Genomic DNA, 17,782 nt, shown 5'->3' with positions numbered 1-17,782 from the left:
GGACTCTCTAAAATGTCTTTATGTAACAAAGAAAGCATCTTCCCAAAATAAAAACAGTTGCCTTCTATATTTTTCCTGTTACCTCCTTATCTGCTGCAGTTCGCAAATCTACCCACCCTTGGAGAATGGCTTTTTCCTCAGCATCTGCCTCAGGTTCATTCAGATTTGTTTTTCAAGAAAATGGTCTATATTCCCATGTCTTTCTTCTTTTAGGAAAACGAGTATTAAGCTTCTGTACCCCAGTGGGAGGTTGGGGTAATCTCTCTATGATTCCCCACATATGTAGTACATTAATAAGTTTGTATGCTTTTCTGTTATTAATTTTCCATGTGTGAGTTGATATCCTGGAAACCTTCATAGAATTAAGTGGAAGGTTTTCCCTGGGCCTCTGCATTAGTCAGAGAGACTGTTATGGGAGGGTCTGGCTGCCTGTCACTGTTAGCGGGTATGCAGAGACAGGGAGAGGTTCTCAAACTTGGTCAGAAGGCCAGTGATTCTGGAGAACAGTGAGAGTAGCCTCTCCAATACTGTTCTCTTCTAACATTTCCAAAATTAGAGATTTATGCATAATGGTTCACAGCAGAGGGCACATTAACTAACTTTAAGTAATAAACAGCACACAACTAGTGACAATCTCTAACATTTCCAATTCAAAGTTTAATCTATAAATCCTCCCAAAGCAAAGACCACAATAACCCTTATTTAAAATAAGAAACCGCACAACTCAGTGACAATCTCTGACATTTCCAATTCAGTGATAACTCTGACATTTACAAAGTTAATTTCTGAAAGATTCAAGATGGGCATCTTCAGGGTGGGAGCTAAATTTACAAAACAATAAGCGTGGGAGACAGGTGGGAAGGTCTTGTAGGATCTAAACCACCAGACCAGCTTTGTCCTGTAGGCCCTGGCCTGGCTGACTCCATCTACTTCTCACTACAGGTGATTTCAAGTGGTGTGAAAAAGCTCAGTTCCTCAGTTTGTCCTACACATAGTGTGAGAAAAGACTTTGTTTATATCCAGATTAGGATATAAATGTGTAAGTTTATTTTATGTTAGAGATGGGTGGAAGCCATGAGAGAGAACAGAGAGCAGGGAGTGAGTAAAGGGAATATAGTGAGAGAGGAGACCCAAGAAGGGTGAGGTCCAGGAGAACAGGTCTTCTCAAGGAGACCACAAGTATACACCTGAAGGGTCCTCTCCATGGTGACTCAGCTCTTAGGAATTTGTAGACTTCCCTTCCTGGAACTTAGAACTTTCCACTTCTGTGAAATCCTGTAGTTCTGTGGAGGCTGAATAGCATCTCCCATTTGATTCAACTGGCCAATGAAAAAGTACCTATGGGTTAGAAATTTTTGACTGGAGATAAAAAGGGAAAGACCAAGCCAGTTGGGGAGCATGGCTATGTGGATTTCTTCTATGCCTTAAGCTCTGGGGTGGTGAAGAAAGCCCTTCCTCTTATAAAACAATGTTTGGGTGCTCTTTCTCTTGGTTGGGCCTCATCTTCCTGCGACAATAGCAGTGGGAAGAGGGAACGTTTAGTATCCCAAAGAAAGAAAGGAAGAATGCCCAGGCTAAGGTCAAAGGGGTAGTTGGATTTAAGGGGAGTGGGGTGTCATTGCATCCTAATTCACAAGTTACTGTGAGTGTGAATGGTGGGTTCATTTTTTCTCAGCAAAGTTTGAACACAAACATTTTTCTAGGTGCTTCCAGTCCTTAGGCGATTTTTGATACTCTCTTGTTTCATGTGGGACACTCAGGAATCACTGGAGGCTTAAAGGAACAAATACTGAAAGAGAAAACAGCTCAGGAAATGTAAAGAGAAAGAATTTGTGTTTTCTTTTGTTTGATTTGTTGGGGTTTTTTTTAGAGACAGAGTCTTACTTTGTCACCCTCGGTAGAGTGGCATGGCATCTCAGCTCATAGCAACCTCTAGCACTTGGTCTTAGGCAATTCTCTTGCCTCAGCCTCCTAAGTAGCTGGCACTACAGGGGCCCCCCCACAACACCCGGCTATTTTTTGTTGCAGTTTGGCCAGGGCTAGGCTAGAACCCGCCATGTAACCTTTGGTACATGTGGCCAGCACCCTACTCACTGAGCCACAGGTGCCACCCTGATTTGTTGGGTTTTTTAATGGTTTGCGAAAAGAGGTGAGGGAGCTGGAGGCAAGAGAAAGGAGGCCGGCTGAGAGATTTTAGTCCTTACTGAAAAACTATGAATTTATATGCATATATATGTCTATATATATATATATATATATATATATGTACACACACACACTTGTAGAGAATTGAAAATGATAATATATATACAAAGAGGCCGAGTCCCAAGGCTCATGTCTACCATCCCTGCCCCTGCACTCTGGGAGGCTGAGGTGGGTGGATTGCTTGTGCTCAGGAGTTGGAGATCAGCCTGAATAAGAGCAAGATCCTGTCTCTACTGAGAATAGATAAGTTAGCATGGTATTGTGGTGGTGGTGCTGGGCCAGTAGTCCCAGCCACTTGGGAGGCTGAGACATGAGGATTGCTTGAGCCCGGGATTTGCAGGTTGCTGTGAGCTATGACATTCCTGCACTCTGGGTTAATGGAGCAAGACACCGGCTGCAAAATATATATTTAAACACTAAAAATATTTATCATCCTTTAATTTTTGCAACTCCACTTTTTTTTTGTAAATTTCAGATTAATATGAGCGTAGAAATGATTAGCTAATATTGTTTGTGTTTGTGTGGTGAATCTCCCTTAGGTGAGAGCACACCAATCTCCCTCTCACCTCCCCTCTAATTTTTTTTTTTTTTTTGAGACATAGTCTCACTTGGTCACCCTGGGTAGATTGTGGTGGCATCTTAGGTCACAGCAACTTCAAATTCTTGGGTTCAAGCGATCCTTTGGCCTCAGCCTCCCAAGTAGCTGAGATTACAGGTGTCAGCCACAATGCCCAGCTGTTTTTAATTTTTTTTTTTCATGACAGTGTCTTGCTTTTGCTCAGGCTGATCTTGAACTCCTGAGCTCAGGCAGCCCACCCACTTTGGCATCCCAAGTGCTGGGATTATAGGTGTGAGCCACGGCACCCGCCCCTCCCCTCTAATTTTTGTATTATTTCACTGTAAAGACCAAACATTCTATAATTAGTAATGTATAACATAAATTTGAGTTGTATTATAGTTCCTAACTTAGGAACTAAAAGCTCAAGAACCCTTTCAGCCTAATTCCATGCTGTATATTTTAACACTCAACAGGGAGACTTGCATTTTCCCCACATTTTCCAAAAGTATGGCACATTGAATCTAAATGTACCACTCTTGTTTCCTCAACCTAACTCTTCTATGTTGTTAGGCTTAGACTAAGGTGGAAAAATACCAGTTAACTCCTGGCAAATTTTCTGGCCACAATCCTTCAACAAAATGGAGTAAGTCTGGTTCCCTGCCAAGATAGATGGGAAAGTACTCACTGACTTCTTGGTTGACTAAACTACCTGAAAAACAGACGGGGAGGTACCAACTGTCCCTGGACTGACCTTTAAGAAATACCAGGTTAAGGGCCATGCCCATGGCTCAGTGGGTAGGGTGCCAGCCACATACGCCCAGGGTGGCGGTTTTGAACCCAGCCCAGGCCAGCTAAACTACAATGACAACCGCAACAACAAGACCAAAAAAAAGCTGGTTATTGTTGTGGGCACCTGTAAGTCCTAGCTACTAGGGAGGCTGAGGAAACCAAATCGCTTGAGCCCAAGAGTTGGAGGTTGCTGTGAGCCTTGATTCTACGGCACTCTACTGAGGGCAACATAGTAAGACGTTGTTTGGTATGCTGGAGGTGGAGTCGAACCCACGACCTCTGATGTTTGTGGTTGGCACCTTAGCCGCTTGAGCTACAGGGTCCACCCACTATTTGTCATTTCTTTATATAAAAGTGGGTGATTGTTTTCTACATTTTTTTTTTGAGACAGTCTCACTAAGTCACCCTCAATAGTGTGTGGTGGCATCACAGCTCACAGCAACCTCAAACTCTTGGGCTTAAGCAATTCTCTTGCCTCAGCCTCCCAAGTAGCTGTGGCTACAGGCACCCGCTACAACATCCAGCTACTTTTTGGTTGTAGTTGTCATTGTTGTTTGGCAGGCCCTGGCTGAGTTCAAACCCTCCAGCTCTGGTATATGTGGGCAGCACCCTAGCCTCTGAGCTACAGAAGCTGAGCCTAAATTTTTGGCTTTTATAAGTTTCTGAACATGTCTCATAAGAAGAAAGCAGACAATAATCCCATGACACTCTGTGGTCAAAATCTTGGTGCCTTTACTCCTTCTGTATTGCCTAGGCACATACTCCTTGTCAGAATGTCTTTGCATTGAGATTCCGCTTTGATAATGTTGCAGGAAGATGAGGCCTAATGGAGAGAAACAGCACCCAAACACCGTATATAAGAGGAAAAAGCTTTTATTTCAGCTGGCGAAGCTTATGGCATAGAATTCAAAATGGCCACACTCCAACTGGTTTGGTATTTCCCTATTTATCTCCAGTGGAAAACTTTCAGGGTACCTTTCTCATTGGTCACTTCAAATCACGCAGAGATGCTGTTTCAGCCCCCACAGAATTAGAGGATTTCACAGAAGTGGAAATTTTCAGGTCCCAGGAAGTTAAGTCTACAAATTCCTAACAGCTGAGTCACCATGGAGAGGCCCTTGCAGGTGTATCCTTGTGGTCTTCTTGAGAAGACCTGTTCTCCTAGACCTCATCCTTCCTGAGAATCCTCTCTTGGTAACTGTACAGGGTAATGTGTCCTCAGCCACCCTTCTGTCTTTAGTTGGTCCAGAGAGCTTTACACTTGTCTGAGGATGACCCGAGATGCCCATTGCATCCATGTTTACTGGAGTGTTCACAAATTCCAATTCATGTGACATACCTGTACCGTCGATAACCTGAGGTACGGGGATGGAGCCTCTCTTGGGAGTATATGAATGCCTTTCTGTTTGAGAGCAGTCTCTTAGTATACCCTTCATGTAAACAGCTAAGCCACTGGGACTTGAAGTTTTTTTATACCAGGCTCAGCTTTCATTTCTGGGACACATTACTGTTAGTCAATGAAGTACTGGTATTCGGGGAAAATGCACAAATTATTTTTACCTTCTGGATTCTCAAATGTTTCAAAGGAGGAAAATTATCTCAAAAGATAAGGATAACCAATCCCCAGCAAGGTCGTTTGAAAACCTGCAACACAGGCTGGGCGTCTGTGGCTCAATGGTTAGTGAACGGGCCACATTCTCCAGTGAGTTTGAACATGGCCCAGCTCTGTCAAACAAAAAAATTGCTGGGAGTGTGATGGGTGCCTATAGTCCCAACTAATAGAGAGGTTGAGGCAAGAGACTCACTTGAGCCCAGGAGTTTGGATTTGCTGTGAGCTATGAAGCCACTGCACTCTATCAAGGATGACAAAGTGAGACTCTGTCTCAACCAAAAAAAAAAAAACCCTGTAACACAGTTCACACTTCATATGCATTGAATGTTAGGGCGCACTTTCTCCTGGGTGGGTGGCCATTGAACAATTCTGTGAGCAGGCTGAGGGTGAGGGTGGGAGGATGTCTTAAGGATTAGATAGGATGATACCTTACTTGACTGAGGCATGTCTGCATTTCAGTCACCAGTGAACCTTGAAAAGCTTTGTTTCTTTATTTCAGCTTCAATTTTTCATTAAGTGTAAAATGCAATATATCAGGCTCGGCACCTGTAGCTCAAGCAGCAAAGGCACCAGCCACATACACCAGAGCTGGCAGAATTGAATCCAGCCTCGGCCTGCCAAACAACAATGACAACTATGACCAAAACATAGCCAGACGTTGCGGTGGGCATCTGTAGTCCCAGCTCCTTGGGAGGCTGAAGCAAGAGAATCACTGAGGGCCAAGAGTTTGAGGTTGCTGTGAGCTGTGATGCCATATCACTCTACCCAGAGTAATAGCTGAGGGTCTGTCTCAAAAAAAAAAAGAGAGAGAAAAATACAATATATGACTAGAACTTAAAAAATTTTCCTGAAAATGCAAGACAGAACTGGAGTTCAGGAAAGGGAATTAAATATGTAGTGATATATTCCATTTCATTGAACAAATTGTTTTTATCTTTTTTTCTTTGAGTGGGTGTACTGAAGGAGCTAAGTAAATTTCACCCCAAAATATGATTTCTTCGTATAAAGAATATTTTCAGTCAAAAGGTCATTTTTGATGAGAAAGCATTTGCTTCTCCTCTCTAAAACCTGAGTATCCGGATTTAGAATCAGAAAAGGGGCTACTGGAATCCTTATCACATAGACCTGGCCCTAAGGTCATTTGAAGCTCAAGACCTGTCTCTCAGTCTGTTTCCACCCATCAACACACATTCCCCCTAGCAACCAAATGCTGCATCTGTACTTTCCCCCACTCTTTCCCCTCCCTTCTAAAAGGCATCTTGAAAAGCCACTGACTATCACTGAGACTTTGGAAAATCATTCTTGTCGTTCCCCCCATGGGCATAGTATTTGGAAATAAACCATTCTTTTTTTCTTTTGCATTTGGGCTGGGGCTGGGTTTGAACCTGCCACCTCTGGCATATGGGGCCAGCGCCCTACTCCTTTGAGCCACAGGCGCCACCCAAAATAAACCATTCTTTTATTAATCTACCATAACTATTAGTTGATCTTTTCAGTGAAGCAACCTAAGGGAAAAGGTTCATTAGTAAGGTTTTGAGATATGTCACTGTCTGAGGATGATTTCAAATGGAAGCCCAGGGCCTAGGTTTGCAATGATACCAAGAAGAAGAAAAAGACTAAGTGTGGAGTTTGTATTGCTTCATGGCTGCATATAAATTTCCTCATGAAAGTGTGGTTGATCAATTGGTGAATTGTGAATTTCCCCAAATATCAGTTCCTCTCTTACACAGAGTGGACACTCTGTGACAGTAGGTAACTTTGTTCTGTTTTGTATCATCTGGAAGTTGGAATTTAATGCTAAATGCCATGGAAGGGGACTTGTAAACTTGCAGAGATGGTCTCAGAAGATTGTTTACTAAATGATTTGTTTTCATGGAATTAATAATTAAATGACATCACTATTATCTCACAATATAGGTAATTTTTCTTTTCTTTTCTTTTCTTTTTTTTTTTTTAAGTGTTGGCCGAGGCCAGGTTTGAACCCGCCACCCCTGGTATATGGGGCTGGCGCCCTACTCCTTGAGCCACAGGCACCACCTGGGAATTTTGCTTTTCATGTTTACATACGAAATGAAAAGTGTCTTACAATTTCCTTTTATCATGTAAACATCTACACTGAGTTTGCAGAATTTTGGTGGATTTCTCAAACACTTGATATTTTCTCATCTACAAGTAAGTGAACAAACTTGACTGGGAACCAAAGGTCTGACTCTAGCGACTAGGACAAGGTTATTCTTGTTGCTCCAGAAGATGATCATTGAGGGTCCAGGAATTCTTCTCTGAAAGTTTTTAGCCTGTTCACTCCAGGTATAGAAGAGCCCTTTGTAGGGACAGATGTGTAGAGCCCTGAAAGCTGGGGACCCACAAGCTGATGTGGTTGATGGAAGTGGAGGGTGACGATACGTGCTTCCTGAGGTGTAGGTGGTATTGTTCTAGTGGTGTTTCTAGATATTGTGCAATAGAATAAAATTGAAATTCCATCTTATTGTCCAATAAAATGAATTCTTCATTATTGTAGGAAGTATTGCTTAGGGAAAGCATGAAGTATAAGTGATCTGCAACCATCACACACAAGGGCTTTCTTTGACAGAGAGGAGCTCACAAGTGTAGAAAGAAGGTGGGAGTGGAGGGCAGAATGGAGGGTGGGGAAACAATCTGCCAGGTGAGGAGATGTTTCATCCTGCAGTAACACAGTTCTTAGTAGGGGTATAAAAAGGGGTTAAATATAGAAGTAAGACTTAGAATTGGCCAAAGGTCAGCATCCAAGGGGAAGAAGAGTAACTTCAACAAAATTGAAGACGTATTTTGTTCTGACTGATGAAGAAAGAACTGTTCAGGTAATTGATTATGAGCAAGAAATGGGAATTTGCAGAGCTGGGACTGGCCTTGTCATAGGTAAAATAGGGAGTATCACCTGGGTCACTAAGGGAAGTTTTGTTTTTTGCAGTGAGCTGCTCTTGAGAAAACAGAGCCTTTGACATTTTTGTAAAGAGCTCCTTCCCATGTTGAATTATGCACCCCAGTCTCTCTCACCATTATCCCCTGGCCCTATATATGTTTTCTTTCTGTTTTTGTCTTTTGTTTTCTTTTATTATTTTTTCTTTGTGAGACAGCGCCTCACTCTGTCACCCTGGGTTTTACTGTTTTAATTTGCACACAAACTTTATGGACACCCTGTATAACTAAAGGTGCTGTCAGGTCTTATTCAGGACTGTTTATGGTGATTTAATTCATCTTTGCAATCTTTTAGATTGTTTGAGATGAACATCACATTCTGGTTTAATATGACAGTTCTTTTTCTGTCTGCAATTATGGTGGGTACTTCTAGAGTTCTAAATGACTCTGTTTTTAATTATATAGTATACACACTATCCCGAATTACCAGATATGACATAAACATTGATGATGTGGAGCAGGCACCATGGCTCACGCCTGTAATCCTACACTTTGGGGTGCTGAGCTAGGTGGATTGTTGAGGTCATGGGTTCAAGACCATCCTCAGCCAGAGCAAGGCCCCGTCTTTAAAAATAATCAGGCGTTGTGGTGGGTGCCTATGGTTCCAGCTACTTGGGACACAGGGAAGAGAATCGCTTTGAGCCCAAGAGTTTGAGGTTGCTGTGAGCTATGAGACCACAACACCATACTGAGGGTGACAAAGTGAGACTCTGTCTCCTCAAAAAAACCCCAAACAAAAAGATGATGCCCACTGAGTGTAACTCCAGAGGGCGCTTTCCATCTCAACCTTCCAGTTACAATGCATAATTGTAGAGCAAAGTGAATTTTGTCCCAAATAACAAAGCTACTATGGTCTCTACCAATTTCCAATCTCCCTTCTTGAACCATTATAGTACACGGTGTCCCAAAAATTGATCCTACAGTCACCATACACAGGGAAAAAGGGAAATCATAGCTCTATGTAGTTTTATTTTCAATGAATTTTTTTTTTTAATAGACAGAGTGTAACTTTGTCACTCTGGGTAGTGTGCTGTGGCATCACAGCTCATAGCAACCTCCAGCTCTTTGGCTTAGGTGATTTTCTTGCCTCAGTTTCCCAAGTAGCTGGGAGTACAGGTGGCTGCCACAACTCCTGGATATTTTTTGTTGCAGTTTGGCCAGGGCATGGTTTTGTAATCAGAGCCTTGGACACATGTAGGATGTGAATGCATGTAACATCGCAGAGTTTACGTCCTGCATTTGAAATTGTCTAACAGGAAAGGAGATTACCACTCTCTTAGGCGTGTGACAAGAAATTTTTATTTTACCACACTTTTATAGGCAGTACTGCGTGTATGCATCATAAATCAATAATCTACTGGCTCTAACTCAAAGACCCAGGCCCTAACCACCTGGCACCAGGGTGTCTGCAGTTTAGGCGATAATAGCACTTCTAACCTTATCTAAAGTTGTTTCTTATGCTAAGTAACTAACCAAAGCTCCAGCAGATCAGACACAAGACAGAACTCCAGGGATCAAATGGGTGCAATGTACAATGCCTTGACCTTTAACAGCCATCTGGAGGCAGTCATCCATCTTAAGGGAGCAGTTTGGAAATTCCTGGGATATACAGAACCTGCTTTCAAGTCCTGTCTCTTACGTGACCAGGCCTGTAACAATAATGGAGTGCTAGCCAGGTTTTTCCATTCCGTCTCCAAGTTAAAAGTCCCAAAGACTTTTAACTTACTCTCACAGAAATAATCTGTATAAAAGTCTTACATATAGGCTTTTTGCCTATACCCTTGGTATATGGGGCTGGTGCCCTACTCACTGAGCCACAGGCACCGCCCTATTTACAACAAAATTGTATAAAACATTTACAAACTATTCTCTGTGTATTGCCATCTATTTGTAAAAGTGTGTAATGAACATTTTGTAAAGGTATATTTAGCAACAATTTTTCCTATGTATGGTGACTTTGGGTATAACCTGTAGAGTTTTAGAAACTACTTTTATAGGGCAGCAATCAGCCATTACCTGTCTCTATCTTTCAGTTATCTTTTAGGTCTCAAATATTTGAGACCTACAACTGATCCAGGAACTATGAGGCCAGAATCTCAATCTGGATTACAGATATGCATTGACTATACGTGAGACTGTAATCATTCCTATTTTTCTGTTTCTGTAATTCTCATGAATCTACACAGGGCACTGGCTGCTACCCCTGGATTTGCCAGACCCAAATCTGCAGGTCCAAATTCTGAGTCCAGGTCCTTAGATATAGCTGCCTTCTCTCTCCTTGGAGAATTTAATGTGCCAGAAAACTATGCCATGCATCAAGATTGTGATTGGTGGTCTTCTTTGCACCAGAGATATTTGTGTTGTTACAAAGTGTTGAGCAGAGGGGACTCTGTGCTGTGTTTGCTTTCTCCACCTGAGTGCTGTTATAGTCTAAAAGGAGGAACAGCAGCAACAGGGGGAATTGTTAAACCAGCCACTTCATAGACTCGGTCAAAACCTGCAAAATTTTAATTAAACCCAAGATTGTCTATTCCTTCATGAAAAGTCATAGTCACAACGCAAGAATTGGTGGAAGAAAAAGCAGTTTATTCAAGAGCAACATGGGGAGATGGCTGACTAATGTTGGAAAGACCACCTGATGTTCCTCAGTTGACCAGAAGGTGGTGAAAGGGATAAGGAGCTTGGGAAACTATGTGTAAGGAGCTTTCCATGTGTTGGTCTAGATGTTTCATTGAACCGGTTTCAGCAGTCTAGCTGACATGAGCTAAACCAAAACTGAAATGGAGGTTAGCTGTTCACTGTTTTCCATTCTTAATTCCTATGGGTGGCTGGACGCCCGTAGCACAAGGGTTATGGCTCCAGTTACATACACTGAGGCTGGCTGTTTGAACCTGGCCTGGACCAGGAAAATAACAGTGACAACTTCAACAAAAAATAGCCAGACACTGTTGCGAGTACTTGTAGTCCCAGCTACTTGGGAGGCTGAGGCAAGAGGATCGCATCAGCCCAAGAGTTGGAGGTTACTATGAGCTCTGATGCCACAGCACTCTACCAAGGGTGAAATTTTGAGACTCTGTCTGAAAAAAAAAAAAAAAATCCTATGGGAATTCTGCAGTCATCATTCTATAGTTAATGGTTCAAAACAATTAGTGAAATTTTTGTTTCTTTTTTTGAGACAGAGTTTCACTTTGTCACCCTCTATAGCATGGTGCTGTTAAGACCAAATTCTGCCACTCAGAGATCAGCAGACACACATGCAAAAAACAAAGGACTGACTTTATTCAAGCATGTTTGGGCTGTACCTCCACAGAGCTCTGCTCAGAGGGGACGACACCGAGGTAGAAATGATGGTAGGTTTTACAGTCTTTGGTGTGATGCATTTTGGGTTGGGAAGCGGGGACCTGGACCAAGTTTGGGGGTTGGTCGATGCAGGGACTGAGGTAACTTAGGACGTTTACGATTGGCTGGCTCTATCCAGGACTGGCCCTACCTGGAGGCTGTGAAAACAAAGGAGTGCTTGTTGGATTGTCTGGTTTTATCTGGAACTGACTTTGCCCAGAGGCTGTGAGACTCGGGAGGGCGGGCTTTCCCTGGTTGTGGCTGGTGCACCAGGACCAACTTTCACAAAGGGTGTGGCAGCTGAGAATATCTCAGCCCCTGGTGAAAGACCAACTCAGCCTCCCCCCCCCCCCCCGACTTTGCTATCTAGCCTTTTTATTTTCTCTCTCTTATATCCTCTGTGTCTCCCATTGCCCTTAACATCTCTGGGTGGAAGTTAACCTTGTAGTGTTGCAGTCAAAACCCTCTCTTTCCAGCAATTAAAGAGTTACTACAAAGTTTGTTAAAAACTATTTTTTCTGGCTGCAAAACAAAAACTGTGGTTGCTATGTTACAAGTAGTTTTGAGATAAGGTGCTGGCATTCTGCAGAAGACCCAGGGTCAATTACTCATTTAGAACTAGAGAAAAAAATGGTTTTTTAAACTGTAGCCATTTCCTCCCCCACCCCCACCCCCGCCCCACTGCAGGGTTAGGATTTGCCACCTGGCCCTTCAGTGTAGCATCACAGCTCACAGCAACTTCAAACTCCTGGGCTGAAGCCAATTTCTTGGCTCAGTCTCATGAGTAGCTGATAATAGAGGTGCACACCAAAACATCTGCTTATTTTTAGAGGTGGGGTCTCACTCTTGCTCAGGCAGGTCTGGAACTCCTGAGCTCAGGGGATCTACCCGCCTCAGCCTCCGAGAGTGCTGGGACTATATGTGAGAGCCATGGGTCCAGCCTTCTTCCTGAGATTCTTAAGCAAGGACATAAATAGCCATTGTTCATATAAAGTGATTATTTTCTTGGAAGTAGAGTCGATGCTGCTCTTACAGAATCAGATACTTAGAGTGGGCATAATGGGAAATAACTTGTACGCATATTAAACCTTGAGAGGTGATGCTTAACTAAGTAGTCCTCAGCACAGACTTCCAGGTAGGATTTTATGGCCAGTTTGAAGAAGCACCTCATCTGTGACTCTGCCTTCCCAAAGATTCTGAGTCTGGGTTGTGTCATCCTGTGGTTTTCATTAAGTGTTCGCATGTGCTGCTAAGTTTAGGTGAGTATTTAGCATGACGGTTTCCAGATACAGTGGAGTTTATTTATTTTTTTCCAGAAAGAGGCCACAGGACCCATATTTTCATTTCCATAGCAGAAATTGCTGGCATGGGAGGGCACTGGTGGCCAAGAAATAAGAAACATATACTTTGGTGTTTATGTGGAATCTCCTTCTCCCTGACTCCTTTGATAAAGAACAGGAAAGGGTGAAATATTTTCTGTACTTCGAGGTCCCTCTACCTGTGGATATGGTTGGTGGTAGTAGTGAAGGGGTTAGGGCAATGCCTTTAAATTCATATTATCAAGCTGCAGGATTAATATATCCAGATAATCTCCCCTGAGAAGGAAGTCAAGGCAAGGAGGAGAAAGAGAAAGAAATGATTGCTTCTCGGGTAAATGTGTCCAAGGTCAAGGGTTGTGCCCACTTTTTCTCTTGCAGTATCACATTTTTAGAATTTGGAAACCTTTATATGTCTTATGATATTTCCTGCCTAATGAGTTTGTTTCAAATACAAGTTCATTTCTTATAATGGTTAAGGGGTTCCAAAAATCCTTCTCCTCTACATATATAGCAGAGTCTTTCTGTTCTCTTCATCCAGGTTTGTCATATGTGCTAAAAATTCTCACCTTAAATTAGTATCCTGAAACAGTGAAAACGTTCCCTTTCTCTCTGTTGAAAATAGAAAAATGTGGGTGCCCAAGATTCCCATTGTGGATGAGGCTGGGTCATTGGATATTAGCAAAGAAGGGGAATATGTGCAGTTTAGCTTCCACCTGGAAGTTCCATCAGTTCTACATAGAATAAGATGAAGCACATGCACTTGTACAGAAGACGGCATTAACTGCCTAAAGTAACTCAATGTTCTGGGCACCAGAATAATTAGAAAAGCCTGGCTTTCCAGAATGCTAAAAAGGACATAAAGACATGATTAGAGACTAGAAAATGTGCTAGGTATCTGTACCTTGAACTTTGCCAAAAACTAGTTTTTTTTTCTTTTTAAACTAGTTTTTATGAGATTATGATTTACTTTTTCTGCCCTATCACAGCAGTACTATTGTTTGCACTTGTGAATGGGTGTTATCTTTGTTTATTGGTTCAGAAATCAACTGGGATAAATCCAGTGCTACAGTGCACTGCATGTTTGACAAAATATTATCATGAGACAGAAGCATTGGCATTCCTGTTGAGCTTGTTGGAAATTTAGAAATTGAGGCTTGGCACCTGTAGCTCAAGCGGCTAAAGTGCCAGCCACATACAAAGGGGTTGGCAGGTTTGAATACATCCCGGGCCCACTAAACGACAATGACAACTCCAACCAAAAAAATAGCTGGGCCTTGTTGTAGGTGCCTGTAATCCCTGCTACTTGGCAGGCTGGGGCAAGAGAATTGCTTAAGCCCAAGTGTTTGAGGTTGCTGTGAGCTCTGATGCTACGGAACTCTACCAGGGCCACAGCTTGAGACTCTGATTCAAAAAAAAAAAAAAAAAAATTTAGAAATTGAGTCTTCACCCCATATCTTCTGAATAAATTTCTACATTTTTTCAAGATCTCCAGTTCTTTAGTGTACACATTAAAACTTTAGAGGTACCATTTAACTCAACACGACTTTTTTAAATTTTTTTTGAGAAAAAGTCTCACTGTGTGGCCTTCAATAGAGTGCAGTGGCATCACAGCTCACAGCAACCTCAAACTCTTGGGCTCAACTCATTCTCTTGCCTCAGCCGCCCAAGTAGCTGAGACTATAGGTACTCACCACAATGCCTGGCTATTTTTTATTGTAGATGTCATTGTTGTTTAGCTGGCCCTGGTTAGAACCCTCCAGCCTCGGTGTATGTGACTGGCACCGTAACCACTGTGCTACGGTCGAGTCCTGGCTATTTTTCTTGTAGTTATCGTTGTTTGGCAGGCCTGGGCCAGATTCTAACCCTCCAGCCCCAGGGTATGTGGCTGGCATCCTAGCTGCTGAACTACAGGTGCCGAGCCTCACCATGACATTTTCATATAAAAAACGTACATGACTTATACTAAATGATATAAATAAGGCACAAAATTATACATGCCAGTATTGGTGGCCTTTCTATTGTGTCAACCAAAAAAAGTGTAGTGTGTCCATTGGTTTTGTGGGTGTTACGCCGTCCCCTTTCCTCCGTGTTAGACAACACAAGAGGGAATATGTGTCTTCTATACTTACCTTATTAGGTAACTCCATTCTTTCATATAAGTCAGAATAAATTCTCTTCACTCATGTAACTAAAAGTGAAATTCAGTCTCCCTCTGTCTTTTTGGTAAGTATGTTTGTTTTTCAGGAACTGTTGACATTCAAGGACGTGTCTATAGAGTTCTCTATGGATGAGTGGGCCTGCCTGGACCCTGCTCAGCAGACTTTGTATCGGGACGTCATGTTGGAGAACTACGGACACCTGGTCTTTCTAGGTGAGGATAACTGACACACAGTTCCTGGTCTACACTACGCAATTCATATTCTCTCTTTGTAAAAGGTTTTATTCAGTTTCTTCTTTGACTGCATGAGCATCAGTTTCTTGTTCCTAAGGACAATTTAGGGATATCATGGTATAGAAAAGAAAATACCAGAGATGGTTTATTTTGGCATTAACCTTATCCTTTTTTATCTGATTTATGTCCTTCACTAGATTAATGATAATTTCAGAAATTTAGTGGAATAGATTGTTACCCACACCTTTAAGTCTGATTTCTAGCACCAAATTTTATTTCCATACTATTGGGTGGTGGAGTTAAAAATCCTCCAACTTGAAATACTTTTTATAGATTCTAATGTTTCTGTAAGGAACATCTATTTGGAGATTATTCTTTCAGGATGTTCTAAAGTGTTCTTTTCTCTGCTTTGGCAAGGTAATAGATTACCACTTGAAGAATTCCAATAAGAGTCCTGTTCATTTTTTCTAATACAACAGGTCTTACCCTCTCTAAGCCCGACTTCATCACCTGTCTGGAGCAAAGCAAAGAACCCTGGAAGGTGAAGACACACCAGACAGTAGTCAAGCCCCCTGGTAGGTTGGAGTGAATGAAGCAGGTAACACTGGGCGGAGGTCCAAAGGTCAAGGAGGAAACCACACTATATAATATGATTCGGGAAACTCATATTAATTGGGAATGGTTTCTGAGAGTCCTGGGTTTCTTTTTCTTGTTCTTACATAAGGGCCCTTCTATACTGTTTTTTTAAATTTTTATTTATTTTTATTTCCTTATTCACATAGTGTCTCACTCTCTTGCCTCACTCTCGAGTGATCTGGCATCATCCTTGCACAGAGCAACCTGAAGCTGCTGGGTTCAAGTGTTTTTTCTCTCTCAGCCTCCCAAATACCTGGGATTACAGGTTTCTCCACAATGCCTGGCTAATGGATTTTCTATTTTTTAGTAAAGAGCGGGTCTCACACTTCCTCAGGCTGGTCTTGAACTTGTGAGCTGAAGCAATCCTCCCAGCTTGGCTTCCCAGGGTGCTAGGTTTACAGTTGTGAGCCACTATACCTGTCTAATTAGTCCTTAATTTGCACAAGGACTTTACTTTTCAGTGATAGTGAGTTTCACTATTTAAGATCCATCATACTTAGTGTAACCATGTGCTGTCACATTGTTGTGCCTTATTTTAGTTAACACTATAGTCTTAAGGTTTGTCCTTGTCCTTGGATGTGGCAAGGTGTTCTGTTCCAGTGCTGGATAATACTGCATAGTGTGTACATGCCACATATTTTGACATCTGTGTTGCTTATACCTCTTGGCTTTTTTTTTTTTTTTTTGAGACAGACTCTCACTCTGTCCCTCTGGATAGAGTCCCCTGGGAGGAATGTGGTGACATCATGGCTTATAGGAAGCTCAAACTCCTAGCCTCAAGCAATCCTCCTGTTTCAGCCTCTCAAATAGCTGGGACTATAGGCCCACAACACTGTGTTAATTTTTCTACTTTTAGTAAAGATGGAGTCTTGCTCTTCCTCAGCCTGGTCTTGAACTCCTGTGCTCCAGTGATCCTCCTGATGCAGAAAGTTCCTCTTCAGTAGGTCCTTGGTCTCAGTGATTTAAGAATGAATCCATGGATCATAGATCAGTGGTAAAACAGGATTTATTTATAGAAAAGAATACAGAAACACCAGAGCTCCTGGCAGAGAGAAACCAACCTAGTCAGAAAAAAGCTCCCTCTCTGTCTGTCTCCCAGGCTCATTTTGCAGGGGTCTATATAGTCACATAGGGTCCTCTGTAGTTATACTTAGTGGGACTTGGTAGTTAACATTTAGGTGTGTGCGTCCTCATCAGTTACATTTAGCTTGCATGGGTCCTCTGTATTTATATTTAACCGGGACTGTGTAGCAAATGAATGGCTACAATCCTTTTCATTCCCAGGCCTAGGAAACTTACATGAAATTGACCAGGCCTAGGATACTGGGGTTCCCTGCTCAGCAGCAAGTGCCAGGGGCAGAGGGAAACCTAAAGTGCTGGTGTCTCCCCAGCAGTTGTCTCGCCCCTCTGGCCACTGGAAACCCCTGTGGGGCTCCCCTGCCTACTCTCCAGCCTGCTGGTTCCTCTGCCGGCTGCCATCGCGTCGACACCACCAGGGTGGAGGCAGCAGGTCTGCCCCTCAGCTCCCGAGAGTTGGGCTGGGGCCCACCTGACCTGTATCGCTCCCACCACAGCCCCCCAAAGTGCTAAGATTGCAGTCGTGAGCCACTGCCCCTGTTGTGTCCAAGTCGTTGGATTCCCCCACATAAATCACCCGGAGACCAAGTCCTATGCAAAAGCAAGAGGTGGTTTATTTACAAGCTCCAGCTTCGGCTCCCTGGTCCTTGTGCATCAGGAGAGCAGAGAAGCCCCAATCTTGAAAAGGAGGGAGGTTTTTAAGGGTACAGAAAGAAAAAAAGGGAAGGGGTGAGGTGTGAGCCACTGGGGTGAGTTGATAGGGGTCTAGGGGACTGAGCATTATTTGTCCTTGGGTGTCTGGGATAGTATTGTTATCTCTCGAAGCAGACATTGTGCAAGGGCGCAGATCATGGGGCAAGGAGGGGAGAGGACGGAACAGGTTGCCTAACGCCTTTGGT

At 42.8% G+C, this 17,782-nt stretch overlaps 1 protein-coding gene across 2 annotated transcripts in view; it reads left to right on the top strand.

The window, feature by feature from the left end:
- LOC128572814 (zinc finger protein 43-like) overlaps positions 1-17,782 on the top strand; it is a 246,565-nt gene that overhangs the window by 208,555 nt on the left and 20,228 nt on the right. For both annotated transcript variants that reach the window (XM_053572925.1, XM_053572926.1), the window contains exons 2-3: positions 15,023-15,149; positions 15,650-15,745. In XM_053572925.1, the coding sequence (XP_053428900.1) occupies positions 15,023-15,149; positions 15,650-15,745 (223 nt within the window). The remainder of the gene's footprint in view (positions 1-15,022; positions 15,150-15,649; positions 15,746-17,782) is intronic.

Source organism: Nycticebus coucang, chromosome 20 (genome assembly GCF_027406575.1).
Source record: "Nycticebus coucang isolate mNycCou1 chromosome 20, mNycCou1.pri, whole genome shotgun sequence".
Classification (NCBI taxonomy): Eukaryota; Metazoa; Chordata; class Mammalia; order Primates; family Lorisidae; genus Nycticebus; species Nycticebus coucang.
This window is presented reverse-complemented; position numbering and strand designations above follow the sequence as displayed.